The sequence below is a fragment of the Stylophora pistillata genome, chromosome 14 (assembly GCF_964205215.1).
Source record: "Stylophora pistillata chromosome 14, jaStyPist1.2, whole genome shotgun sequence".
Taxonomy (NCBI): Eukaryota; Metazoa; Cnidaria; class Anthozoa; order Scleractinia; family Pocilloporidae; genus Stylophora; species Stylophora pistillata.
Genome location: NC_142532.1, coordinates 19,189,672 through 19,208,692, shown reverse-complemented (window position 1 = coordinate 19,208,692; position 19,021 = coordinate 19,189,672). Strand labels below are relative to the sequence as shown.

Sequence of the window (19,021 nt, the reverse complement as noted above, 5' to 3'; positions counted from 1 at the left end):
TCGATCCCCATGATGCCTGCAAAACTTTTTGTTTGGTTTTTCTTAGTTATTGTGTTTAACGTTTTAATCAGTTCCAATCGTTGTTTTAGTATTTAAGCCTCTTAAATCGCTAGCATAAAAACTCGATAACTTAAAATCCCATGATGGCAAACAGCCGAAAACGTTTGGTTCAAACATTTTAATTTTTTCCTAATCTTTTAGCCTTGTATATAGAATATATTAAAATCCTATCGTTACAGTCGTATACAGACTTTTGCGTGGTCTATGAGACACGAGCGCCTAAATGTACCTCTAAAGCCCAAAGCTTAGCGTCATCCACCAGAAAGCTTTCCCAGAAATCAAGATTCAAATTTAATCAAGATTCCTAATAACAGTTAAACAATTCCATGTGAAGAGTCACTTTCTTTACCTGCAATTTTTACAGTTTTTACTATTTACATTATTGAAACTCGAGCCACTTTGTTAAATGAACGTCCCTACTTGCTCACTGGCGAATCAAATTCATCAACTTCTCCATCTTTCAAAACCAAAATCATATCGCAGTGTCTAATAGTGTTCAAACGGTGAGCTACTATGATAACAGTAGAATCTCTAAGTTTATCACGCACTACTTTCCACACAGTTTCTTCTGTGTCTGGGTCCACATGTGCAGTAGGTTCGTCCAGTATGATGATCTTGCTTCGTTGTAATAGCACTCGAGCTAAGCATATCAACTGCCGCTCTCCTACACTGAAATTAGCACCATGTTCTAACAATTTGTACTCAAGCTGTCCATCCAGACCTTCCACCAAATCCTTCAGCTGCACATCTTCTAAAACGCGCCACAGGTCGGCATCTTGAAAATGGTTTAAAACATCCAGATTTCCTCTTAGTGATCCACTGAAAAGAACAGGATTTTGGCCGAGCACAGAGATGCATCGCCGTGTCTCTCGGATGTTTATCTCTTTTATTGAAACATTATCGATCATGATCTCTCCATCAGCTTCAGGCATGCGCATTAGAGCTGCCACGAAAGATGACTTCCCTGAACCTGTGCGGCCAGCAACACCAATCTTTGTTCCTCCTTTGATGACTAAATTTATATTCTTTAGCACCCGAGGTCCCCCCGGATAATAAGTCAGGGATACATCTCTGAATGTCATACTCCCTTCCATTGGCCAGTTTTCTGGGGGGAGTCGCTCCACTTTGTATCCAGGCTCAGAGTCAAGCTTAGTGTAGGTGATAACACGCTCTACAGAAGTCATGTAATTCTCTACGTCAGAGCTTGTTCTCACAAAGTATTGAAGCAAAGTTATGGACTGAATAGCGTAAACAAATGAGAGACCAGCAAAAGCTGAAAAGGAAACATTAGGATCGTAAAAAGCTTTAATTAATTGGGAGTTAGAGTCATTGATGAAAATGTAGATAAATTATTCCACATTGCTTAAACAAAAGGTGAGTGAAGAAAATGGTAATTTTATTCAAGTTACCAGCATTTTGAGCCGTCAAAACAGCCCCCAGAGCCACTGCCCCAACTAACAGGACCGCTAGGACGTCCAGGCGTACAGCGAGCCATCTGCCGCAGGCCCTCATCAAAACACACGACTGATTATGGACATCTTGATGTCTGTACGGGAACAAGAGAAAATCGCAATCGGCTTCAATCAGCTGCAGACCTGACATTATTTCAAACGTAATTCAGGCAGGTGAAGACTAACAAGTAGCACATGTAGATGGTATTTGGCCCCTAATTTCGTGTGTAGAAGATACAGATAAGGAAGGAATATGTTCGGAAACAAAACCAATTAAGAGTCCAAGTCATAAACTTTTGATCTTCTGCACTTAAAGCTCCTAGATGCATAACGATCCTTTACCACTTATGGCTAGTCTCGAAAAGAACGACTTGCCTGGATGTCATTCTTTCAAATGTGCCCATGTTTATGAAATCGTCTGGCGCAATCGAAACAGGAATCAGTGATCATCTGCTAGTCTACACGGTTCTCAAAACTAAAATGTTACACGCTAACGCCGAAGTCGTCAAGAAACGGATATTCAAGACCTTTAACCGAGATGATTTTCAGAAAGATCTCAGTCGAGTTCCTTTTCATGCTGCATACGTTTTTGATGATATAGACGATGTTTACTGGTGCTGGGAGACGTTATACAACCAGGTGTTAGATGACCATGCACCAATGCGATCTTTCAAACGACGATCTTCAGCAGAGTCGAAGTTTATCACTCCTGAAATTCGGAGAGTAATGGTGGAACGAAAACGGCTTAAGAAAAAATTTAATAGATCACGTAATAAGTGTGATTGGGAGAGCTACCGTCTAGTGCGCAACAAAGTAGTTAGCATGAGGAGAAAATCTATACGTAGACATTTTGAGAAGCTGTGTTCAGAAAAATATGCAGATCAAAAGAAGTTTTGGGGTGTCATCAAGCCTTATGTTAATTCCCGAAAGAATGTAGACAATAGCGGAATAACATTAAAGGAGGGTGACAAAATCATCAGGAATCCTCATGAGGTGACCGAGACATTAAATAATTTCTTCACAAGCTGCACTCAAAGTACCAAAGAACAAAATCAAAATGGCTATCCAGTAGATTTATCGCACATATCAAATAACTTAATAGGCAAGCCGAATGTGTCGCTAAGCAGCACTAATCCAACAGAAGTTTACGAAGTAATGCGGAAACTTGCTCCAAACAAGGCTTCTGGATGTGATGGGATCCCTCCACTAGCAGTTAAAGAATCGATGGATGTTTTATGCTTCCCTCTTAGTACACTGATTAATCATGTTCTAACTTCAACTAAGATACCACAACAGTGGAAACTTGGCGAGGTCACTCCAATTCTCAAAAAAGACTGCAGCCTATTAAAAACTAACTATCGGCCGATAACGATTCTGCCAGCTTTATCGAAGGTTTTCGAAAAAATTGTTCATTGTCGAATAAGCCCGTATTTTGAAGAAATTTATCACAAATATGTGTTTGCTTATAGGAAATATCACGGCTGCGACTCAGCACTTCTTAGTCTTACCGAACAATGGAAAAAAGAAATTGATAACAACAAATTGATTGGTCTGGTCTCTATGGACTTGTCCAAGGCCTTTGACACCTTACCTCATGAACTGATTGTTTTGAAATTAAAAGAATATGGAGCAGATGAAGCAACAACCACCCTGATAAAAGATTATTTATCAAATCGATTCCAAAGAGTGAGACTAGGGGATACACTTTCCAATTGGCAACCTATTTGCAATGGTGTACCACAGGGATCCATCCTCGGCCCTTTACTATTTAACATCTTCATGAACGATCTTTCATATGTCATCGAGAAGTGCACTCTGTCCACTTACGCTGATGACACTCAAATCTTTTACGCCGACAATCAACTCTCCAAAGTTGAAGAAACAATCAACAACGATTTTATTAGTGCTGATATATGGTTCGCGCGTAATGGTATGAAGAGGTACAGTTCAAAATACCAGGCAATGGTGTTGGGAAAACACAAGGGAACTGATGAACCAGTGTTTAAGTGTGAGGAGTCACCACTTCCCATATCCAACACAATGGAACCTCTTGGCGTGACAATCGATGATAAATTGAATTTTGAAAAGCACATTGCTAAAATATGTAGAAGAGTCAGTCAACAGGTGGCTGTGTTAAAAAGGATGCAGAAAATGTTGTCTTTTGAGACTAGAAGGGATCTTTACAAAGCCTTCATTTTACCACACTTTAATTACTGCTCCGAAACGTGGCACTTCTGTAATAAGAAGTCAGCTGACAAGTTAGAGTTGGTGAACAGACGTGCGCTCCGTTTTGTTTTTAGAGATAAGTCCTCCCCTTATGAGGAACTTTGTAAGCGTATCGGTCTCTCAAGTCTTCGTGAACAGCGATTAGCGAAAATTTTGTCCACTGTCTTTAAGATATTAACTAGTGATGCAGGACCAAAAAGCTTACGTGATCTTATAACAGTTAGGTGCTCCACTTATAATCTTAGGGGCACCACAGTACTGGACCTCCCAAAAGTAAAATCAACAACCTTCGGGTTAAGATCATGGAGATATGCTGCATCGCAACTATGGAACGCTTTACCGGACGAGTCTCGAAAGATACAGACATTTACTAGTTTTAAAAATTACTTAAAAACATTAGATCTCACGAGACTCTAGCGCGGTGAGGATCTATCTTTAATTATATTTCAACTCGGTGACTACATTATTAAATTCTTATATTTTAATATTAGCCTGTTTTTAATGATTACATTTTACATTTTATATATTCTAGTTCTCAATTCTTAATTTATTTAAATCTATATGCCTTCACAAGGCTTTATAATTTCCTTTTATCTTTTTGTTTCGTGGCGCACCTGTAAACTAGCTTTTAGCTAAGCGTTCTGACCACGTTAAATAAATTGATTGATTGATTGATTGATTGATTGTCGTTATCAGTGGACACTCTTCAAAATACAGTTTCTACGGAATGACCTAGTGACTAAATACCTGTAAAACGTATCCATGAAATCACTCTGTCTCCCTCTTGTCCGAATTGTGCTCAGTCCTTTTATTGTCTCGGAAAAATGAGAGAAGACAGGACTGCGGCATATTGACTCCAAACGTTTTAGTTCCTGGGAAGTCTTCAAGTAGTACTTCGAAATGTACACGTATAATCCAGTCAAAGGAATAATAACAAACAGAAGCCAAGGATTTGCAGCAATTGGTATGAATACTGCGGTACACATCAGCAAGAAATATTCCAATGCCAACAGGAACTCTCTGGGTAAATGCTCGTCAACACAATCTATATCATTAGAAAAGCGATTTAGGATCCTTCCGGCGGGATTTGAATCAAAGAACAGAACCGGAGCATGTAAAATGGCCACAGCCATTTTGTCGTGGAGACGCTTAGCACATTTAAGAAAGACCAGCAGAAGTCCGTATGCTCGAGCGATGGCAAAAATAAAACATCCAGCAACCAGAATTCCATAGATGATTAGGTTTGTCTTGTTTCTTTGTTCCTCTAGGGTTTGCTTTATAAAGAAAGGGAGCCAAAGATCAGGAGCAACAATCACAGCTGAAATGGATGCCATACAAAAACTATAAGTATCTACTTGGCCACTATGGGGGAGTTTGGCCTAAAATACCCTCGTAATCGCATATAGGAGAACCACCTCTGAAACATGTCGGACCTAAATTAGCCTTGGCACACTGGAGCGAAGGAAAACCAAGTCGTAATATCGTAATTTTAACACCCTGTGCTCTTTTTGTCTCCCTCTAAATAGTTAAGTATTTATTGCTCAAAGCGCGAAACACAAGGGTTTGTGAAGGGCTTGATTGTGCTCCTTCGTTTTAGACGAATGAGTTACCCATGCCAAATATGTCAACTGTTTTATACGGCCCAGGCCATAGCGATCGTCATCAAGTTAATAACACGCAGGAACAAGGCTTTCGATCTGTAGAATCGTGGTAGTTGATTAGGACTTACCTTGTGCGATAATACAGAAACAAAGGACTGCGATAATAACCAAAGGGTGCAGTCCACTTCTGAGGTATTCCCAGTAGAGCTTGAATGTCACCACCCCAACTGCACGGTCCTCTTCTGTTATGTTAAGACTCTTACCTTCACAAGGTTGGGATGCTAATTTGCTACATTCGTCACCATCTTCTAATATCTCATCTTTGTTCCAGCCAAAGCTTTCCATTAAGTCAGTAATTTCATGCAGAGATGCTTTATATACCGGGTTAATGGTTGAAATTATAATGCCCTTTCCTTGAAGATCAGTGCAACGTCCTTTTCCTAGAACACGCCCCTTGTCCAACACAATCACTTCATCAGCATCTTTTATGTGTTGTTCTTGATGAGAAGTCAATATGCGGGTTTTATTGCACAGCAGGTCTTTGATGCATTTTTCAAAGATGTGTTGCCCAACCTTCGAGTCAACAGCACAAAGCGGATTATCTAAAAGATAAATATCACCGTCAGCGTAAACTGCACGAGCCAAACTCACTCTCGCCTGCTGTCCTCCACTCAGTAGCTCGCCGCGTTCTCCAACAACTGTTAGGTCGCCTTTGGGAAACCGCTGAATGTCTTTTTGGAGAGCGCAGGCATCAATTGTCACAGCGTATTTAGACTCTTCGTAGGGTTGGCCAAACAAAATATTTTCCCTTAAGGTTCCAGAAAAGACCCATGCAGTCTGAGGCAAATGAATGATCGTCCCTTCCTTGGTTATCTTTCCTCTCGTTACTGAGATTTCACCAGCGATCGCTGAGAGGAGAGTCGACTTGCCACTACCTACTGGCCCAGCAATGACTGTTAAACTTTCTGACGGTGCTACAAAATCGATGTCATGGAGAATTAATTCATGTTCGCGATCAGTTCCTTTGTATGTTAAATTTGACACTCGTAGAGATGAAGATGTATACGAGTCTTTAATTTCGTAGGCAGGCAAGACATGGTCTGCATTCTTTTGTCGTTTGACTGAACTAATATCTGGGCTATATCTGTTCTTTTCAGGTTCATCTTCGAAATTTCGGGACAGTTCGTCCAGAAGAAGAAAGTTTTCTATTCTTCCCAAAGAAACGTAGGTATCATGCGTTACGAGAAAAGCGTGAGCCATCTCATTGCAGGTATTTCGTCTCAGAATACCGACATAAGAAAGGAGCATAAAAACATTCACAGGAGTGATGGTCTGTCCAGTAAGAAGCATAGCGAGGATTGACACCAGGGTTGTCATGGTCGATGCACTGAAGATCAAGCCATCAACAGTTGAATGAAGGACATTCTTTTCATGGACGGTGTTAATTTCATCTCTAAAAAGAAAATTATACACAGGTAAAAATACTCAAGACCATAATGGACTCCGAGCTTATTGCTGGCTTTGGGATCAATTGTTGTACCAGTTTTAAGAGTCTCTTCGCACTCTGCCAAAATTTGACGCGCACAGCTGAAAATGTCAGGAGCACGGCTTGAAACAATTGGGGCACTCAGTTTTTCAAAATAAACCTAGAAAGGTTTTAATTTCATTCCCTTGCTAGTTACTTTCAAACACTTATAAATTAGGTTGTCACTGAGTAGAAGAAGCGTTAACCTGATATTCACAATAGATTGGAGGAAAAATATATTAATATTTCCCCACCTTCGTATATCTTGAATCCTCCCTCGGTATTCATCCCCCCACACATGCGCCTTTATGGCACGTATCGTGGCAACCACCTGATTCATCAGGGAAATGCGTCGATCAGACACAGCCGCTGTACGCAGACGCACTGCAGCGCTAGCGTAGGATAACCCAGCAAAATATGGAACGAGTAGGAAGAGGAACATGGCTCCCGTAATAGCTTGCCAACCAATCCAGTAATGAAGAAGAAGCACCATAACCACGTTTTCAATAAAGTTAAAGGGGAATCCAAAAAAATAGACGAAAGTCAGATTCTCGATTCTTTTCACATCATTGGATATCAGGTCAAACACGCGCCCTGTGGTGACTTTTTGCAGACTTTCCTTGCTGAGTAGAAGGCTCTGCAAAAATGATAAGTTATTATCACTAAACAGCAACTGATAATGACTCTATGATAATAATAATAATAATAATAATAATAATAATAATAATATTATCCAGGGAGCCCACTTGCCTTGGCGGTTTTTAGTGGGGCCCTGCAAATAATAAAATAATAAAATAATAAAATAAAATTACCTAGGAGAAAAATTGATATTACAATATTAAATTAACTTTAAAATAACTCAACAATGAGATAGCACATTAGTTACAAACTTTTAAGCTTTGCCTTAAAGAGGGACAATGATTTGCTGTTTTTGATGTCATTGTCTAAGTTGTTCCAGTCCTTAGAGGCTTGATAAATGAAAGTTTGCTTGCCCCAAATGGTACGTACTCGAGGAAGATGTAAATCATTGCTTCTGCGAGTTAGATGAGAATGAAAACTACTATTGCGTCTGATGCCAAATTTAAAATCAATTTCCCTTAATAGATATTTTTGCATCATAACACAGCGATGGAAGTGTCGTCTCTTTGAGAGGGGCTTTAGGTCCAAACGATCCAGTGCCTCAGTTGATGAACTTCTTGGTGGCAAATTAAGCAGGACCTTGGCTGCCTTGTTTTGAAGAACTTGCAGCTGACCCATGAGTGTGTCGTTATTTTGTCACCCACATTGTGTCTCCATAGTCAAATAGTGGGATGATTAAGCAATTATGTAGTGTTCGTTTAGCGTGTAGAGGCAAAAGATGTCGTATTCTCTTTATCATTCCAATCCTTTGATTAATTTTTGTACTTATTGTATCAATGTGCTTGGACCAAGACAGAGTTTGGATTAATTATGACAACTCCCAAGTACTTAAGCGAGTGAGACCTATCAATAGCAGTGGAATTTACTTTAAGAGAGACGTCATTGACTAGTTTAAGCTTCCGTGGGTTACCAAAAATAACGAAATTGCATTTGGAAATGTTTAGTGTCAACAGATTACTCGAAAACTAGTTGGAGACTGTAGTCAAATCTGAATTTAACTTACTTTCAAGGTCAGATAGATTAGTCGAAGAGTAATAAATTACAGTGTCATCAGCGTAAAGAATAATTTCACTGGCAAGCTGATACGATGGTCAATCATTAACGTAGATAAGGAAAAGAAGCAGTCCTAATATACTTCCTTGTGGGACCCCAACAGTTATTGGTGCAGCAACAAAGGGTGCATCTCCGACAGACGTCCTTTGTTTTCTGTTTGTGAGATATGACTGGTACCAATTTAGAGTATCATCTGAGAGTCGAACCGAATTAAGCTTCTGAAGTAAAAGGTTGTGGTCAACTGTGTCGAACGCTTTCGAGAGATCTAAGAAAACAGCTCCTGTAAGACGACCAGAGTCCATGTTCAAAAGTACGTCATCTGTAAAGTGTGTCAAAGCTGTATTAGGTGATAGTTTAGATCGAAAACTAGATTGTTTGGAGGAAACGATCTTGTTTTCCTTGAGAAAATAGTAGAGTTCTGCACACTTCGTTGGTGGAGTTAAATCTGATGATTCGCAAAGTAAATCATACACTCCATCAATTTTCTGTCACAGCCACAATCTCCAGACGCCGAGGAGAAGTAGAAACAGTCTCAAAACAATCGAAAACGATGAAAACATTCCACAAAAGCCAAAACGAAGGAGGCTTGTACAGGTAAGCTTTCTTGAAGTATATTCGAAAGTATATGTGCCATAACCCAATCTAAAACACGACCTATACATATTCAAGCATTTGGGTTAATGAGTATGTAATAGTCAACATGTTTTTAGGGATGCAAGGAGGTAAAAGGAAGGCCAAAACAAGAAGAGCCATGCATAGACGACAACAATGTTTGGGGAGCCTGTTTAAGCTCAGACAACAGCCTTAAAGAACACGACTACTGTAGGACACAAATTGACTCAAACTCTTCGAAACTAGATCAGTCAGTTATAGATGAGTTGACAAGATTACACCAGAGAGTTGCTGAACTAGAAGAACAGAATGACTGTCTTCAGTCACGTTCTCTGAGCCTTGATAATTTGAAAAATAATGACAGACAGTTTCAGACTTTTACTGGTTTTCTTAATTACAGTACCTTCAAGGCTCTCTTTGACTATCTGGATTGCATTGCATTAGATAAAAAGAAGAATTGGAGAGGATCTAGTATGCAAGCTAAAGCTTCCTCAGCAAGGCAAACACAAGCTAAACTGACCTTGGAGGAAGAGTTATTTATGGTGGTAGTTCGTCTACGTTTAGGGTTAACACTGACAGACTTAGCCCTTCGATTTGGAGTTAGCGAATCTACAATCAGTAGAATTTTTACAACATGGATCAACTTACTATACTTTCATCTCAAAGATCTTTGCCAAATGCCTGAGTATTGCGAAGAGCTTGGAAAGCCAGAACAGTTTGCAGGATTCCCAGATTTGAAGGTCATTGTGGACTGAACAGAAATCTTAACGCAGAAACCATTCTCGTTAAAAGCTGACAAGGAGATTTATTCTAACTATAAATCTCATGCAACATTTAAGTTTTTGGTAGCAATCAATGCTTGTGCTGTTTTCATTTACATTTCAAGGGGATTGGGAGGTAGGGTTTCAGACAAACATATAACAGCTAGTAGTATGCATTTTATTGCAACATTGCAGGAAGGAGATGAGGTGATGGCAGATAGAGGGTTTGATATTGGAGATGTTTTAGGGGAAAGTGGTGTACGTGTAACTTTACCAGATTTTAAAGGACAAGGTAGATCACAGCTGAAGAAATCAGAGGGCTAAAGATCAGAGAAAATAGGAGAGGCAAGGATTCATGTCGAAAGAGCAATCCAGAGGATCAAGAGATACCATATTCTTGACAATGAAGTACGTTTGTCCATGGTTCACCACGCAGAGCAACTCTTTACTGTTTGTGGGTATTTAATAAATTTTCAGTCACCCATAATCAAATAAATAACTAAGTTTAATAATACCTATCAGAGTTGTTGTTGCAAAACATGCAAGATACATAGTAGCCATCACGACATAATGAACAAGAAACATAAAGGTCTAGCTTTTTATCAAAAATAAGCAATTGTGATTGTGTGGTCTTGCAAAAACCCTGTTAAAAATATTTATTTTGATCCTAAAATGGTGATATTTTCTGTAATGAAAAATTTATTCACTGCCACAATGTATGAAGTATAAATGAGTCATGACTTTTAATGCAAAAAAGTTCTACAATATATTAATAATATGTTACCTTTATGTATTGATGAAATGTGAAGCAATGAAAGCTTAAGACTTATGAACATGTCTGCTTTTATGTTGGCAATAAATACCTAGAATGATAATCTCTTGACTGTGAAAAGAAAATTACCAAGTAGTAAACCAAAGAGCTTGATAACTACTAGCAGCTGTTAGCCTTACTATTCTTTCAGAATCAAATAAAAATCACTCTATTTATTGGTGACAATGCAGTTACTGTCTCATCAGTTATTCCTTAAGTTACATAGCATTGAATAACTAAAACCTAGTTTACCTATCCTGTCTATCCCATCCTTTACTCTAGGGTATGCCAGTTCTAGTAAAAGTATGTTATAATAAAAATTCTTCAGCTTGGGCAAAATAGCATCCATAAATTCCTTATTATACAGAACTGTTTTGATGATAATGTTTTTACCATCAGAAGCTACAAAATGTGCCCAGGTTCTCCCTGTACAAAACATCTGCAGCTGTACTTGATGGTAATATTGATGATAAGGATTGAGTTGTAGTGATCCATCTATTTCCTTGATAATATGCTGCCGGAGGAGAGCTTGTTCCAAGTTTTCAGCTTCATAAGGGTGCACTCTTTTTAGTTCAATGACCCCCTTCTTGCCCAGGAGTCCATCGGGAGAGGCTCCAAGGAATGGATGTATCTTAGAAACAAAGAGACCACATTTTTCTACTTTGTATCCATTCATACTAGAATAATGCCTGAGAGTTTCTGATTCAGAATCAATACCATCCCTCATGTACTTAGATTCATAACGTTCGTTATAGCCAGGAATGTCTCTTATAGCCTTTGTAGGACTTATGGTTTCTCTAATTAGTGCACGCTTGCATTGAGATGCTGTAATGCGGGGAATGCGCTCATTGAGCCAGATACTGCTTTCTGAGCGATCTCGTGTCAACTGTTCTATTTGCTATATCTTGGTATCATCTACAGTAATATGCTCCTGTATTGATTGTGTTTTGTCGTATATATCTTGCAAAGATGCAGGATGAACATCAAGAGGGCTCAGGAAATCATCTGTGCTGTCAGTTTCAGTAGATTCTGTTTCAATTTCTACTTCAGACCAGTATATTAGGCGAACATCATCTCCCTGTAATATGTCTAGCAGATTTGTAGGGATTGGAGTACTGATACTTTCCTCCCTCTTTGATCCAAGTATATGGAAAATAGGCGGTAGTGCTTTTCCTTCATTTGCAAGGAAAATGTTTTGCTTTAATTCCAATTTTCTCTCATCAATCAATTTCCTTTGACTTTCATCTACACCATAGTAAACTTCTGTTACAGAAGGGGAGGGTTTAAGCTTTTTCTGTGGTGGCTCTTTGCCAAAATTAGCTTTGTAAAAATTGATATCCTCTATGAGGATTTGCTCAGCCTTGGCTCTTAAAAGAGATAAAAAACATACATGTAAGGTATCGTCTGCTGTAATACTTTACCATCATATAATAAATATGTTTACCTTTAGGGTTAGGCCAATAGCAAGGTAAATCAGTGCATGTAGGATGAGGAGGAAGCTGTTGCTGTCCCTCTGCCACAACATGACACAACATGAATATGAGAGCTCCAATATGACTGCAGTCTCCTCTTAATCTAAGAATAAAAAATACAAAATTCGTGAGCTATGTATTGAATTCAGAGGATAGTAATACAAAATCGTTAACTTACCCAACTGTACAAGTACAGTGCGAGAAAACTGACTTGCTAGTTGACCGTTCTAGGACCAAGTACATCAACTTGCTCTCTTCACTGTCTGTCGAAAACGACGGGTTACAACTCGCCCTAAGGGCCCAATATTTCTGATATTCTGGCATTAAATGGACTCTGAAATAATACGAAAGCAAGAATATAAATTTAAAGAAATGAAACATTAAAATGAAAAAGGATTGACTTACTTTACAGAGTGAATTCCTTACTTGTGTTCCCACGAGTGAAGCGTCTTATATTTCCGAACAGCTTGTTTGTTGCCAGATCCTATCAAGAATTCTATTACAATCCACTCCTCCATCATCAGAGGGACTCCTTTTAAGCTTTTCTACCAGTCTTTCAGCTTTTGTAGGCATGCAAGCGATGGAATATCAGTTTTTTTCGTAGTGACTGCGTCATGTTTACTCTTGACAGAGTCAGAGGTCGATATGTTCAAAGCATTACAAACGACATTTACGAGTGCTTTTTTTCCAATTGACTTTTCAAAATCAATTGTTAAAGCTCTACAGAGCTCTTTTAGTTTTGGTTTTGTTGAACCAGAGACTTCTTTGTAGGTTTTTGGGTATTTCAGGCAAGGCTTACTTTTCGAAGCACAAGACGCCATGTTTTTCATCCCGGTTACCCCCCGAGGCGCAAGGCATTGTGGGTATGCGCAAGAAGAGAATGTACTTCCTTCTCCAGAATCTTACTCAACGTAGGTAACACAGTTATTGGCCTGTAATTGTTTGGGTCGCAGCGATCGCCTTATTTGAAGAAGGTAGATACCTTTCCAAACTTCCATAAGGAAGGAAAGGTACGAGTGACCAAAGATTGATTAAACAATTTTGTGAGACTTTTACTAATTGCACTAGCCGAATCTTTCAGAAGACGAGCAATAATATTGTCTAGGCCAATTGCTTTGTTAGTTCTAAGTTGTTAAAGTTGATCGCGAACGAACTCTTCGGTGATTGGTTTGAAAACAAACTTTGGTAAATCAGTAGACCTTGCAGGAGGAGATAGTTCGGTAATTTAACATTTAAGATTTTGGTAATAGATGGATTGTCACAATGTGCCACGCCATCAGCTTCGATACAAGAGATTGGAGAGCTCTGTTTACGTGATGTGATTTTATTCAAGGTTTTCCACAACGCACTTGGATTGCTCTTGTTAATGTACTCCGCTTTGCACTTTTGTATTTCTTTGTTGACATAGTTCTTAAGCTTCTTGTAACGAGACCAGAGGTGAGGTGAGTTAGATTTAATGGCTCTGCTATGGAGATAATCGCGTTGGCTCATAGCTTGTGATAAACGCGAGTTCATCCACGGACAGCAGACTCCACGTATCCTAGCTTTCCTTATAGGGGCATGTCTATCAGCAATATTAGTAAACAGTTTGTTCTATGTGGAGACGGCAGAGTTGACATCTTCCTTGTTTGCAACAGATTGCCAGTCAACATCCTTCAAGGCCCCGCCTCCTTTATCTTTTCTGTACTGCTTTGCAAGTGACGTCAAAGAACCTACGCGCTTCTCGCAAAGAGTAGAGAACGTAGCTCCTGGTGTCAGTTGTGGTCTAGTCTTGTTATTGTTTATTCAGGCCCATATTTAAACCAGCTTTGAGCTGAACTGGGCCAGCCTGTCTAAATATCGCAAATAAATACAAACAAATTGCGAGCACTCTGAGTTATTTTTTCTCCGAATATTCCTGTGTCTCTCACTGAATAAGATGACAATTTCTATCATGATAATTTTGTTTCCCCCGACAAAGTAAAGCTGAATTTTGAATACTGCGCTGGTAAGACTTCTATGCATTTCACAACAAAACCCCGAAGTTTAATTTTTACTTTTGACTATGGCATTGAAAAAAAAAAGAAAAAAACCAAAACAAGATACAAAGGTTCACGTACTGATTGTGCTTACCTTACAGTACACCATACCCCTTAGGGCACTGCTTATTCGGATCCCAAACAGCTCGCACCTGTAACCTTTCTGATTCCAGCCGAGAGTTGCAACCAAAGCCATGAGGCACAAACCCAACGCGCAAATGTAGAAATTAAGATTTTTTTTGTGTTTCTGGTGACATCAAGCTGGAAAGAAGATATCCGAGAAGCAACGGATGAAGTAGATGATATGTTGAATGCAAAACATGCCCGAACATAATCACCAAAAGATCGTTAAAAGGGAGTATCTTGAACAAGCATTTCCAAAGCTTAGGTCTTTTTCCACTTTTCACACACCTGCATCCCTCCTTCTCCCAACTCGCTAGAAGATTTTCAGTCCACGTACGGGCTGAGTTCTCCTTTGACAAGGGTAAAAAATCATCCTTATCTAAAGGTCGTTGACTTCCCGTCTTGAAGATACTGTTCATCCATTGAAAAAGGAGAGCGGATATAAAGCTGACTTCCTTGGATTCTTCTTTGTGGTCGACACTGGAGATTTTGCTGTATCCGCTTTTCCGTGCCATTGAAATCTTTCAGCTGCCACTGAATCTATTGACCCAAAAGTATCAGAAGTATGCGTTATCATCTAGATTAGTAAGCCAAGAGTCCCTCACCAATAGAGCTAAACCCAGTGTATTTCTACCGGCCGATTGCATGGGATTGATAATCCGTTATAATCCGTTCTAATAATTCGTTATGTTTTCATACCCCAATAATTACCTGAAGAAAGACACTTTACATGCATGGCTATTCACACTTTGAGGGACTGAAGTTATATCAATAATGCTCAGTTTAACGTAAAAAGAATTGCAAAAAATTGGCCCCTTGACAGTAAATCATATTTTTAGCTCGTTTCGATTTATTTTTACGATTTCCACGATTGTGCCTCTTAGATGAGTTGGGTAATTACATGGAATAAATTATTTTTTTCTAAACGCGCCAAATCTACTGGAGGGATTTGTAATGATCTACAGCATCTCCTTGCTTACACATGCCAAGAAGTTGCATAATGTGATAATCGTTTAGGACTCTTGAGCTACTCAAGTTTTCATAGATAAGGCAAATCACCGAAACGAATGTCTAATGAAGAGTCGTTGCTCTCTGTCTTAAGACTCAAATCGCTTCTTTCAATCTTTGAATTCTTTCCCATCACTTTCCTGTCCCAATTTTTAATAATCTGTCTGTTTACATTATAACATTTGAGGCTAATCGTCATGTTTTCATACTTTAATAATTCTGTCTGAAGACGCTTACTTGGCTATTTACACCTTGGTGTGCTGACTAATACTTAAAAAATGCACGCGTTTCAGTTATATTGGAAATGCTCAGTTTAACGCAAAAAAAAAAATGCGAAAAATTAGCCATTGACGGTCAATCATATTTGTAACTTGTTACGGTCTATTTCCACGATTATGCCTTTTAGATGATTTGGGTAATTAAATGAAATAAATTATGTTTGATTTAAACGCGCTAAATCTCTCTACTAAAGGAATTTGTAATGATTTACAGTATCTCCTTCCTTACGAATTTTTTTGCCCATGAAAAGGGCTTTAAATGTAGTTCGGGTGGTCTCTAATTCCTTTTTTGCGTCGTCAAAAGCCAAAAATTGATTTTTGGCTAAACCATCTGAGTGGACAGCGGTCGAAAGTGAAAATTCTACAGATTTTGTCGAGTGCGCAGTGACGGCAATAATACTAAATCTCCAAAGAAACTACAAGAATTCTTGGAGAGTGTATGGGTGTTGCTTTGTGTGTCCCTTTAAGCGACGCAGTATGTTTACAATGACCAGAGTGCCAAACGTTATTCTTGATTTTGATTTTCTCCACACTGTGAGTGTTCATGACCTAAATCATTGGATATTAACGAGATAACGAGGATACGCCTTCGACCAATTTTGATTCCTTTGTAAGTCATGCAAGCGTTACAATTAATCACAGTCATGCAACGTTTTAGGACAACTCGTGATCTATTTTCTATCCAATTGTTATGAAAACTTTAAATCCTCAACGTAGTAGATAAAGAAACGAGGTTTGGATGGTCCGGGCCAAAGGATATCTTGATCAATCAGTTGCAGGATTATGCAATGAATGAAACGAGAGCAATTGAGTACACACATTGATTTGCGTTCTTTTCAAGATGTTGGTGGATGAAAGTTAGAGAGATATCCGGGGTTTGACGGAATCGGTGACCTCATTGGTGTATGAAATATACATCGCTATGCTTTTTTAGCCCAATTTCCCCTGCATTTTAAGAATTCTTTTTTAGAAATTGGTGAATTTTTGATATGCAAGTTAAGGTCGAAGAGAAGGATCTCCTTTGATCAACCTGGTATGAAAAACGTTTCAATCGAAGTTTCCATATTTTGTCTGTGAACTCACTGAACACATCTTGTAACTTGTTGCATGAGAGAATTCGGTGAGCTATATTATTGCAGTCGCTGCACGCTCGTCAAAATCTGTGAAATTTACAACTTCGATCGCTGTCCACACGGGTGGTCTCGCCAAAGATCAATTTGAAACTTCTGATTGTTCATTATTTTGATGCCGCTATAAATATCTAACCAAGGAAGTGTCATTCAATCGTTTCATTTGCAAAACGAATTGTACGAAGAATGAGTTAGAAGCGGTAGCGACACGGAGTGTATCATTCTGTGTCAAAGAAAAATGAGTCTTTACGTACAGCCTGACGCTGAATGCTGCAGTTCTGCGCCGTTCTTGGCGCCTCAGACTTTATTCTCGAAAAGTACAGAAACTTCTAAATAAAGCGGATGAGTACACAAAATGTCATGCTTGTTGACTGTGGGGAGGAAAGGTTGCCAGATGATTAAGAATTCACGTGAATTCCCACAGAAATTCAGTTTAACAATATCGTCGCATTATGTCCCGTTCCATTCAAAGGCTTGTTCGAGAGGGAGAGACATCAGTTTCAGGTTTGTACGAATGTAATTTGTACCACGAGGCTAATCACTCTATTCGTCCAGTTTAAGAGAGTTTTAATACTCGTAAGAAAATTTGTTATTCTACAAAAACTGTGAAATGTTCAGCAGGCAACCGTGGACGATACTCCTACTCTTGTACGTTGGATCAGCGATGATCTGATCGACCCAAAATAACGAATATGAAATATAAATATAGAGGCAAGACCGATACAACGTAGATAAGTAAATTTTAAGACGAAGCACTATATTTCGGCTGGCCAAACCAGCCTTCTTCAGGTGCAGTGGGAATCATTCTACAAACTCCAGCCATTATCTAGAAGTTCAAATGATCAGCATTTCATTGAGGATGGTCACTCAGTACTCAATGTTTTTAAGATAAATTACTGATCGGCATTAAACTTCAACAGACTGCTTGACTTGAATTTCTCTAAAACTTGTCCAAAGATTTTTTTAACAACTCAATGAGATGAAACATTAACGAAATTGAAATTCTGATGGTCAAAAGGAAAGCGACACACTCAGTTGATTTTCAAAGTTAAGCGAAATTGTTAAATTAATCACCACGGTGAGTTTATTTATTTATTTATTTATCAAAAAGTATTTAAAGAGGGAGCCCAGCTCGCCCAATACGGCCGGACCAATACTCATGGTCTTAAAATAACTGAGGAGAATGCGCTACCTTTCTATAATGTCAGGAAATGGATAGACTTTCTGGTCTTCTCGGATAAGGACGAATAAACCAGAGGTCCCGTCTCCTACAGGGTCAGGGGTAGGAGACGTTAATTTCCCACCTACGAGATTACTGTGTGGTGGATGTCCTCCCCGGGGTGGGATGGTGGGTACAAAAGAGGTTAGATGTCAATTGGGACGAAAGTTCTGTTCCTTTCTCCTGTCATTCCCGTGGGGAATAAATTAAATTCCTTAAATTCCTTAAATTCCTAAAATGTAAAATAAGTAATCACTTAATTAATAAGTAAAAGCTCACGGTGGAAATTATGAAATATCTAAAATATGACATGAACAGAAAATAATAAAATCGATGTGCAAGAGATGACACTAAAGGAACCTATTAAGAGTGGCCGTCCGTAAATATTGCCCGGAGGTGTACAATATGAAAACATAGGCATGCTACGCATGCAGGAGTTATTTTTTTGGATACGTAGGTTGAAATGGGACACTATATAACTGATGCTGGTGTCTGAATAATTATTGGCAAAAATAAACTGCATTGGTACAACGCTTCCTGCAGTCCCCTTCACAGCCCTAATTTGAACTTGCCACGCAACGCTATCTCTCATGACGAGACTAAACAACAACCTGCTAGTAGGTTAAAATTGTGCTTATTGCCGTTCCTTCGTCAGAGACAAAGTCCTAGTTATTATTCTGACCATTAAGGGCCAGAATCAGAAATTCTGTTTGGTTTTTCCTGTACAAGAAAATACACAATAGCGTGCAGTTTTTAATTGGCGTTAAGTAATGTGGTGGGGCATATGGTATTCTATGGACTGGACTGGACTGGACTGGACTAGTAAAACGCGGACTAGTAAAACGCGGACTAGTAAAACGAGGACTAGTAAAACACGGACTAGTAAAACGCGGACTAGTAAAACGCGGACTAGTAAAACGCGGACTAGTAAGACGCGGACTAGTAAGACGCGGACTAGAAAAACGCGGACTAGTAAAACGCGGACTAGTAGAACGCGGACTAGTAAAACGACAACAACAACAAAAACAATTTCA

The 19,021-nt window shown here is 39.0% G+C and overlaps 2 protein-coding genes and 1 pseudogene across 3 annotated transcripts; 1 reads left to right on the top strand and 2 right to left on the bottom strand.

The window, feature by feature from the left end:
- Nucleotides 1-53: 53 nt before the first annotated feature.
- On the bottom strand, nt 54-7,564 carry LOC111325719 (ATP-binding cassette sub-family C member 4). Its single transcript, XM_088745201.1, has 5 exons — nt 7,118-7,564; nt 5,467-6,791; nt 4,485-5,055; nt 1,470-1,606; nt 54-1,333 (listed from the first exon to the last, which is right to left on the bottom strand). Exons 1-5 carry the CDS (start codon nt 7,354-7,356, stop codon nt 477-479), a joined length of 3,129 nt encoding a protein of 1,042 aa, XP_088601327.1. The 5' UTR covers nt 7,357-7,564; the 3' UTR covers nt 54-476.
- A 1,776-nt stretch (nt 7,565-9,340) lies between these two features.
- Nucleotides 9,341-10,423, top strand: LOC148716975 (uncharacterized; annotated as a pseudogene).
- Nucleotides 10,416-14,303, bottom strand: LOC148716974 (uncharacterized). 2 transcript variants are annotated; one of them, XM_088745203.1, is made up of 3 exons: nt 12,390-14,303; nt 12,184-12,314; nt 10,416-11,370 (listed from the first exon to the last, which is right to left on the bottom strand). In XM_088745203.1, the coding sequence occupies exons 1-3, from the start codon at nt 12,590-12,592 to the stop codon at nt 11,312-11,314; spliced, it is 393 nt and encodes a 130-aa protein (XP_088601329.1). In that variant the 5' UTR covers nt 12,593-14,303; the 3' UTR covers nt 10,416-11,311. The 2 variants fall into 2 exon arrangements, with proteins under 2 accessions (XP_088601329.1, XP_088601330.1); XM_088745204.1 differs by lacking the exon at nt 10,416-11,370 and adding an exon at nt 11,419-12,106.
- Between the last annotated feature and the right edge of the window lie 4,718 nt (nt 14,304-19,021).

Coding starts and splice junctions, on each gene's coding strand:
- LOC111325719 (XM_088745201.1), bottom strand. CDS start 7,356: ATGGTGCTTCTTCTTCATTACTGGATTGGTTGGCAAGCTATTACGGGA. Junction 1,607..4,484: donor TTCATGGATACGTTTTACAG/GTATTTAGTCAC, acceptor GTTCCCGTACAG/ACATCAAGATGTCCATAATC. Junction 1,334..1,469: donor TTTGACGGCTCAAAATGCTG/GTAACTTGAATA, acceptor TTTCCTTTTCAG/CTTTTGCTGGTCTCTCATTT.
- LOC148716974 (XM_088745203.1), bottom strand. CDS start 12,592: ATGTTTCATTTCTTTAAATTTATATTCTTGCTTTCGTATTATTTCAGA. Junction 12,315..12,389: donor CACTGTACTTGTACAGTTGG/GTAAGTTAACGA, acceptor TTTTATTCTTAG/ATTAAGAGGAGACTGCAGTC. Junction 11,371..12,183: donor CTATTGGCCTAACCCTAAAG/GTAAACATATTT, acceptor TTTGTTTCTAAG/ATACATCCATTCCTTGGAGC.